Source organism: Apis florea, unplaced genomic scaffold (genome assembly GCF_048593485.1).
Source record: "Apis florea isolate Af1SG1 unplaced genomic scaffold, ASM4859348v1 contig_3756_pilon, whole genome shotgun sequence".
Classification (NCBI taxonomy): Eukaryota; Metazoa; Arthropoda; class Insecta; order Hymenoptera; family Apidae; genus Apis; species Apis florea.
The window spans coordinates 210,701-220,323 of record NW_028256838.1 but is presented as its reverse complement, the minus strand read 5'-3'; the positions used below and the strand labels follow the sequence as shown (position 1 = coordinate 220,323).

The following is a 9,623-nucleotide window of genomic DNA, read 5'->3' as shown; positions in this document are numbered from 1 at the left end:
TAGCTATTTTAAGCTTTAGTGTATTTTGAAAACTAAATTTTTTTTTGTATTCTATGTACTATATAATATAATATAAAATATATAATATATAATATAAAAATATAAAATATATAATACTATATAATATAATATATAATATAAAATATATAAAAATAAATCTAGATTTAATTTTTTAAATCTAGAAATACAAATTTATTATGTAGAATTTAAATCTGATGTAATTTAATCTGTTAATCTGATTTAATTATTTAAGAATTAAAAAGTTTCTTGAATTTAGATTTACAGAGAATTTTTTTCTCATAATTATGCATTTATTAGTTTTTTTTTTAAATAAATTACTTAACTATTTTGATTAAAATCAAGTGTGTGAACTTTATTTAAAAATTTAATGTAGTTTTTTTTCTCAATCATACATTTTTTTATATTTTTTTTAAATGAATTAGTTATATAAAAAATACGTATGAGAGAACGAAATCGTGTACATGATAATGTATGTCACAAACAAGATGTACAAGTCATGGAAGATGTACTGTTATCTTTTGCCACACACGCGTCAACACACATTTTATCGTAACTGGTTAGTGGAGACGTACATGGCATTACAATTCCTTTTTGAAAGTGGGAATTGAACGTGCTAAGACGATAATATCTTTTATTTTCTTTATAGAAAATTACAGTTTAGTACAAAAAGTGTATATATTTTGTGTAATATAGTATAATATAAATTTATATTATATTATATTAAATAGTATGGTTATGATAAATATAATCATAATTATTTTTATTTTATATTCATAATATATTTATTTCATAAATGTAGTAGAAAATGAACTTAGAATTGACATAAATATGACGAATCCTGTATAAAAATAATATATTCAAACCATTTTATTCGATGGATTAGTATTGAATATTTTTCCAAAAAAAAAAAAAAAAAAGAAATTTAATCAAATTAATCCATAATTATCGTATTTATAAAACTAATTGTTACACTCGTTATCATTTAATTTATATCAATGTATCAATTTTTTCGACAAGACGATTCATATTTCCCGCATTTTAATGTTGATGTTTCGCCATTGATTATACCATTAACGATCAACAAGTAATATTGTCATTGAAACAGATATTCTATTCGAAATAAAGATATTAAGTAGTGATGGGATTAATTCAATTGACACTTAAATTTTTTTAAGTTTGGAAGAATATAAGAGATAATAGAATCTTATTATGAAATAGAGATTAAAATAGAAATATATTTGTAATAAAAATATATCAATATAATAGAGAATTTATAAAATAAATATGATATTAAATAATACATATAATAATAATAATGATAATGAAGAAACACAAAATAAAATACATAATATTACTAATGTTTATAATTAAGTATTTTTCACGATAATCAATATTTCTTTAAATAAGAAACATTTTACAATCCCTTGATGATCGCCATCCATAAAATTTAAAATTTAGAATTTATACTGAAAATGAAAAAGTATTTTAGTAAAGTATTTAAGTATTTAAAATAAATTTTAATTTTATAGTTCTTATATTAAAAATTAAACGAAAAATTATAATTTGTATTATAGTTTAGTATTATAGTATTATAATATAAAGTTATATAAATTAATATTAATAAATATTTATATTTCTAATTCTCATTTCTGTATACTTAATATCGATATTAATATCTGTTTCAATATGAAATAAATATTTTTATTTATTATACACACGCATATTAGCACACATTCTTACATATACTTATATATATATACACACATCGATAATACGAAAATAATACGAGATAAACACGATAACCGATAGTAGTATGACAGGTTAGAATACACAAACCGACGATATTTCTACGTAATCTCGAATATCAATTGAACTTAACAAATATGACTATCAACACTTTCAATAACACTAACGTTCATATCCAGAACAATAAACTATCTTACAAAACTTGAAAGAGTGTCGTTCCCATCGCTAACTGCGAGCGCACGCGAGAACGCATGAACGCAGGCCAGCCATTCGGTAGCAAGCGCGCGCGCGAGCGTACAGTGAAAACGTAAACATGGCCGCGGAGAGTAGCGAAGGTTTGCCAATATCTCCGTCCGAGAAATCGTTAACCGGTAGCTTAGTGTCCGAGGAGAATGAGAAAAGTGTATCGCGATCGCCATCGACTTACTCGATACGGGAGGACAAGTGGCCGGATCTAGTGGTATCGAGGCCTAGAAAACTGGACGCTTGGTGGTTACCGAGACGTAAGTACTACATAGCACGATACACACAGGTGCATGTTTTCGATCCGCTTTCGGCGCGCGTTTTAAAGTCGACAGTTTCGGCTACGTCGATGCAAAGTGCGCGTGATTCAACGTCGCTCAACCGTGTATATGTATATATATATACATACGTGTATAACGTAGTATACACGCACATTAGCGCTCACACGCCGATATTTTCTTTATCGAGATACGCCTACTTCACTAGGGTTAACTAGTACGTCACGTGATCGTCAATGATAATGTTACACGTGTTAGATGTGGCTCGAGAAATGAGAGGACAAATTGTACTTACTTTTGTTATGATCGTGTGACATTACGGTAATTATTATGGTTTCGATTGGCGAAACGGTAATGAAAAAAAAAAAATTTTAATTAAGAGAAAAAGGAGATAAATGCTCATTATATAGTTAACACGTGGAATTAATTCTTAAGGCATTAATTCTAATTTTCGATAATATATAATATATGAGATGTATTATTAAGATTTATATTTTGGAAATTTGAATCAAATAATTTTAGAAAATGAAGTATTCGAATTAAAAAGAACATTTAATTTAAATATATAAAATTTTAATGCTTTTAATACCATGATAATGGTATAAAGTATCGAATATGTAAACAAACGATTAAACGATTTTATTTTTCTTAAAATACATTAATGCAATAGAATATTTACAGATAACACATATATTTATCTTGTATTATTATTTGCATCAAATGATCTTTGACATTGAGCAAACGTATTTCAATTTATCTTGAGTTTATATCGTAATAAAAAATCTCAAAAATCGTTCATGAAGATATTAATTAGATATAATTAACTCAAATAATCTTTATATATTTTCTTTAACTTATATTTCATGGAATTTCATTTTGAAAATATGATTAATGTTTCACAAAGCTAAAAAATTGTGAAATAAAAATGAAACAATATTTTACAATCTTAAATATAATTATATAATTTTTACAAACAATTTAATTTGTTCAATTTGATAAAATTAAAATAAAATTTTATAATCTCATTCACAATTGTATGTAATTTTTAAAAAATATCTTTAAAAAGTTACTTTATTTTAATTATATTAAAAAAAATATTTTAATTAAGATATTATATGATATAAAATTTCAATTTAATTTCTGTTATATAAATATCTTTTTTTTATTATCAAATACTGTTTTATCGGCATAGTAGAAAACGAAGGAAGGCAGATGGCAGCACTTCCTGGCCAGCTGCTCGAGCATGTGTATTGATTATCGTAGGTGGAGGTAAAGTCGGCGGGAAAATCAATATTACTTTACGCCGGCGACACACCATTTTCGTCGTAAAAATTTTCGCGAGCAATCGACACACGTCATACGCGATTTTCCTCGACAGTGAATCAGTCTCTTCCACGTTAAACTCTTAAGAAGCCAACCGACACGAAGTTACAGCTACAATGTAGCTCTAAAACCGAAACGCGAACGCGATTGTTTTTTCCGCTTCAGCAAAGATTTCTTTTCACCGCTTTTACCGCAGTGTCTATATTTCATTTTCTCCATAACACGGATTTAACACTTTAACGATATCGAGCAAACATCCCAACAACTTACTAACTTTTTAAACCTTCTTAAAAACAATTATTATTCGTGTAAATATATACAGTGGTCAATAATTAAACACATAATCATCGTCGTTTGATACACCAACCAAAATTACCAATGAAACGCATCGAGTCAGCTGATTGAAATTCTCAAGAGCAAAACCTCTACCAAGAAACGATCGAACTGGGACATCGGAGTGCGAGGAAGACCATCGAGATAACACGAGTAAAGTAATCAAATAACTCTGAATCATCACAGAGCTCAAAATATCATTCTTTTTCGAGAATATTTTTTCGAAAGTTATATATAAAATCGAAAAGGAAAGAACAGAAACATTGACCGGGGTTCGATCGATAGCGATAGAGGAGACCAGTTCCAGTCACTAATCCAAAGTACAAGTACTCCGTGCGCGGAGTAGCTTAAAGGGATCCATTGTTACGATTTCTTCTATGCGGCAAGAATCCCAGAACGGTCTGAAGATCAGACCAGCGGGTGACCACGGTGTGCATCACGGTGGTGTCATGCTTGAGGAAGACATGGCTGGCGCCCAGGATACTATATACCTGTGCAACTTCCGTGTGTCGGTGGACGGCGAGTGGCTGTGCCTGAAAGAGCTTCAGGACGTCGAGTTCTCGTTGCACGACTCGATTCAACGATCTCCCTCGCCACCGCTTGCGCTAAGTGGTATTAATCATCATCATCATCATCACCATAATGATCATCATCGCCAACAGCAACAGCTTCCCGATCAGCGAGAGCTTCGCGATATAATGCCGTCAAGCCCACCGCCATTGCAGCACGTTTCCAGCTTGTGTCTGTACTCGATGTTCTTGCACTACTCGCTTCGTTCATTTCACTTCTTCCTCGACTAACGTTTATTTTACGAAACAACGATTTATTATTATTGCACCAGTATCGTATATATTTCGACTTGGACGAGTTCGAGTTTTGATATTTTCTTTTTTTTTTTTTTTTTTGGTTGTAGTTGATTTCGTTTGATACGAGATCAAGTTTTTTTGGGGGAAGGGAAATTTATTCCGGCTCGAGTCAATTATTTATCGTAATTAACCGTGAATGTGGAGTTTAATTAAATTCAATAATTTCTAAATTATTCGACATTTTAAAATGATTATGATTATCTGGCAGATGTTTATGGATAAGACAAATCTTTAATTTATTCAAGTTTCACTTTTTCCAATTTAATAATCCTCATTAAGAAATCTTTGACTGAGAATTATAAGATATTTATATAGAAGATTTTTTTGTTTAATTTTTAATTTTTATTAAACTGGAATCAATTTCCTTCGATGTGAGATTATCATCTTATCTCTGTCTGTTCTTTTTTCTTTTCTTACATTCACTTCGCGATTTCTAAAATCCATAATTCTAATTCTAACTAAACTATTTCTATATCTGTAACAGAAATCTTTTTTTCTTTTTTTTTTTTTATTAGCGCAACTTTTTCTTTCTTAATATTTTTTCGTTGCGCTTCGCCGATACTCGCATTCGTATCATCATCTTCATGCTTTCGAGAAGAATAATTTATTTTTTTTTTATTTTTTTTTTTAATTTAAATTTTCAACGAAGAGAACACGGATGAAATCAGCGATTATTACCAATGAATACGAAGATACACACGTGTACACACATATACATATTGATTTGCCGATTCGAATTGGAACAAGAACATGTTGTTTTTGCAGCACGAGATCCGGTCATCATCGAGAGGAGTAACCTCGTTAATATCTCGAAATTAATCGTGAAGGAGCTGATCGAAACGTCTTTGAAGTATGGTCGAATGCTCGACTCTGATCACATGCCATTGCAACATTTCTTCATCGTTCTTGAACACGTGCTTAGGCATGGTTTGCGACCAAAGAAGGTAAACCATGTACCTTCGAGTTTATATAAAAAAATATGAAAAAACAATTGGGAAATTGGCGCTAATTGCCTTCGATTTCAGGGTCTCCTTGGACCCAAGAAGGAGCTTTGGGATATACTACAGCTCGTTGAGAAATATTGCCCCGAAGCGCAGGACATTACGTCCAGTATTCGTGATCTACCCACTGTTAGGTATTATAATTCGATTCCCCTTTCTGTCTTTATCCATTCCCCCCCTCCACCCCTCGAAAATTATCAATTTTTAAATCCATTATAAATATTCGTCCCTTACACCGCAAATCTTTCCAATGCAAATTTTACCTAAAAATGAAATATATATATATATATATAAAAAATAACGTATCATTTCTTCCAGAGATTTTTCAACGACAGAATATATTATTTTAAAATTAATCATCCTCCATTCAACTTGAGATCAATCGAATCTTATTTTTAAAATAAAACTCCTCGATTCTCTTTTGCAAACTGTTAAACTCTGACATTTATATTTTCGTTACGCGTTTAAAAGAAAAAAAATCAGCCGCAACGTCGAATTGGACGGGTCTTGTTGACCGGATTGACCTTTCCAGGACTGCCATGGGTAGGGCAAGAGCGTGGTTGCGCATGGCGTTAATGCAGAAAAAGTTGGCGGACTACTTGAAAGTTTTGATCGATCACAAAGAAGACATACTGTCCGAGTATTTCGAGCCTGACGCTCTGATGATGAGCGAGGAGGCGATCGTTATAATGGGCCTGTTGGTTGGTTTGAACGTGATCGATTGCAATTTCTGCGTAAAGGTCAGTCCCTCCTCCCCCCCCACTTTGTCGCAGAGTGTTTGCTCGAACAAGATGGAATAGAAACTGAATGGGGGAACTTGTTGTTGGGACAGGAGGAAGACCTCGATTGTCAACAAGGGGTGATCGATTTTTCACTGTATCTGCGGAACAGCAATCATATACCTGGCGAATCCCCGGACGACGAGCTGGAAAATGACAACATGACCACCGTGCTCGATCAGAAGAATTACATCGAGGAGCTGAACCGCCACTTGAAGTAACTATACATTCCCCCGCATGTATATATATGTACACGCGGACGATTCGAAGCCTTTTGTATCATCATCGATTTCAGCGCGACTGTGACCAACCTTCAAGCTAAAGTGGAATCATTGACAACGACGAACGCTCTTATGAAGGAGGATCTCTCGATCGCTAAAAATAACATACTGTCCCTTCACGAGGAGAATAGACAATTGAAGAAAGAGTTAGGAATCGAGATCAAAGACACGAACGAGGTACGATACGTTTCGTTTCTCTCGTTTCCCTCTTCGTTTCCCTTTTCATTTTCTTCCTTTTTTTTTTTTTGATCAGATTGACAGTTCAAAAGGTGAAAAAAGGGTTTCTCTGGTTTCAGAATGGGAAACCACCGATCAAAATCACTGAAACGACCACGGAAATCGAGGAGTTGAGAAGTAGATTAGAGGCTGAAAAGAAAATGCGGCAGGATGTAGAGAAGGAGTTAGAGTTGCAGGTGGATCGGCCTATATCTATCGTTTTTTTATCATCCTATTGTTATCCCCTGTTCTGAAATATGAATTAAAGATTGTTGGAGATTAATTGTAATAATAAGGAAGGGAATGACCGGTTTTAATTTTTTCTGGGCAGATGAGTATGAAGTCGGAAATGGAAGTGGCTATGAAGCTGTTGGAGAAAGATATTCACGAGAAACAAGACACGATTATATCGTTGCGGCGACAACTCGACGAGATCAAATTAATTAACTTGGAAATGTATAAAAAGCTACAGGTGATCATTAGTATACCTTTTCACCCGTTAATCGCGACGAAGGATGCTTCATAGTGCGATCATACGTACATGTCTTTTTTCTTCCCCTCCCCCTCCCCCCCTTATACATAAGAAGAATCGTAGATTTTTCGATCACGAGGCAGATCCTCGTCGCGATTACCACTTAACTTGTGTTTCTTCTAATTTATGTGTTCTTCCAACCGCACTTGGATATTGCGCTCTCCCCTTCCCACTTCTGCTTTTAATCCAGCTTTTCAGATTTTTTAGCCAACTTTGAACATACATATACCACTCAGACAGTTTATGCTTCCCCTTTGTCAAGCTGGGGGTCGGGGGTTGGCATTCGAAATTCCTTGTTTCTGGGAATATTTCCATTATAGGAATGTGAGCACGAACTAACGCAGAAAGGCGAAATGGTGAGCCGGCTCCACGCCAAGACGAATCAAATAGGCAAGATCCTGAATAATCTCGAGAAGTGCAACCACATGAAAAAGGAGGTGGAGAATATTCGTAGCCCGACGACACCGAGCAGTGTTTCGAAATCGATTCTAAATAAGACCAGCCCCACCTCGCCCAGATGTTACACTGACAATGCGGTTGATTATCAGCAACATCCTCAGTCGAATAATCAGCAACAATCGGCTAACAATCTACAAAAGTCGGTTAATAATCAACAAGTATCGTCCATTAACAATCACCAACAATCGAATAACGTTCAACAAAAGTCTGTGGTTAGCAAGCAATTAGATTCTCCTAATAATAACAAACAGACGAGGGTCGACGGTCGACAGAATGGCGCCAAGTGCAAGGCGACGAAGCCTGACAGCAAAGAGCAGAGTAACGGTGAGGTTTCCGTGGGGGAATCAGGAGAGGAACGATCAACCGCATAAGATAAACATTGTCTTTAGAGAAATGGTTTTTATACTATGCATCTTCTATCACTACGTTTAATATCTCGAGTTTAATAATATCGAAAGCGTCTATTCGAAAGACAGTCTTAATTCTTTATACGAAAAGGTGTTCCTGATATGACCAATGACATTTTGAAAACTCTCCATATATGTGTATATATATATATATATATAGATGTTATGCTTTGTATTATAATATTATTTTAAATTTTCTTCCTTTCTTCTAACATATTTTTATCATATGAATTTTTATATTATAACTTTTAATTATATAGTAGCTTTTTAAATAAGTTGAGACTTGGAAAGAGCTTGAGTGTTATTCAAGTCAATGGATATATATATATAAAATATTGTATAGTGTATAATGCAATCGAAGCCTAAATATGCATAAATGTTAACATGATTATGCACGGAGAAAAGAAAAATTAACGTTTATGTGGTTGTTATTGATAATTAATCGTTGAAATGTTGTTGGATCATTCAGAAGCACTGCTATTATACATTTAACGCTATATCAAAATATCACTTAGACCTTTCACAGGACAGAACTTTATATATATATATATATATCTAAAACGCGTAGAATATTTAAAACGAAATATCCGATAATTAATTATTTAGCATTATTCATGCATCGATAGGCTTTCAATACAGCATTTAACGTGGTGTGTTTCGATCGAGACACTCTATGGAATTAACTGTGCTCTGTTACGGCATAGTTTACGCTGTTTAATAATAATAAAATTGCTGTTATCATCTGCATGGAACTACTACTACTACCGAGGACAATAATGTTGATAGACGTACATTTCTTTTTCCATTATCTTTGCAATTGGTTTCATAACCTTCCATTCTGATCATGATTATTATTATCCTTGTAGAGTGTCTCGCACATATCTTTTCAATCCAAAGCGGATGTATTTTGTTATCGAAATGTTAATTATCTTGTCACATTGGTAGCATTGCATCTTCCTAATAGACAATTTATCATTGAATATTTAACAGAAGAGATTTAATTTTTTCATACAGCAGCGCGTTTTAATAGTATCCAATAATTTTAATAAACCCCCATCTCCACTAATTCTTCATTCATTCATTTCCAAATTTCTAAAGCTGGCACTGCTGCAAATGATCTACCAGCTGACAAATTAAT

The 9,623-nt window shown here is 33.0% G+C and overlaps 1 protein-coding gene across 5 annotated transcripts in view; it reads left to right on the top strand.

Annotated features, from left to right (window-relative positions):
* The first annotated feature begins 784 nt into the window (after positions 1-784).
* Positions 785-9,623, top strand: part of LOC100863353 (protein RUFY3) — a 29,625-nt gene continuing 20,786 nt past the window's right edge. Inside the window, exons 1-9 of one of the 5 annotated variants that reach the window (XM_086914856.1) lie at positions 785-2,270; positions 5,576-5,754; positions 5,836-5,945; positions 6,344-6,551; positions 6,644-6,807; positions 6,886-7,048; positions 7,168-7,284; positions 7,419-7,559; positions 7,940-8,591. In XM_086914856.1, the coding sequence (XP_086770982.1) occupies positions 2,081-2,270; positions 5,576-5,754; positions 5,836-5,945; positions 6,344-6,551; positions 6,644-6,807; positions 6,886-7,048; positions 7,168-7,284; positions 7,419-7,559; positions 7,940-8,449 (1,782 nt within the window). In that variant the 5' untranslated portion in view covers positions 785-2,080 and the 3' untranslated portion in view covers positions 8,450-8,591. Of the gene's footprint in view, positions 2,271-3,605; positions 4,686-5,575; positions 5,755-5,835; positions 5,946-6,343; positions 6,552-6,643; positions 6,808-6,885; positions 7,049-7,167; positions 7,285-7,418; positions 7,560-7,939; positions 8,592-9,623 lie in introns of those variants that run through there. The other 4 variants (XM_012492100.3, XM_012492099.3, XM_012492098.3 and 1 more) reach the window with 4 other exon arrangements.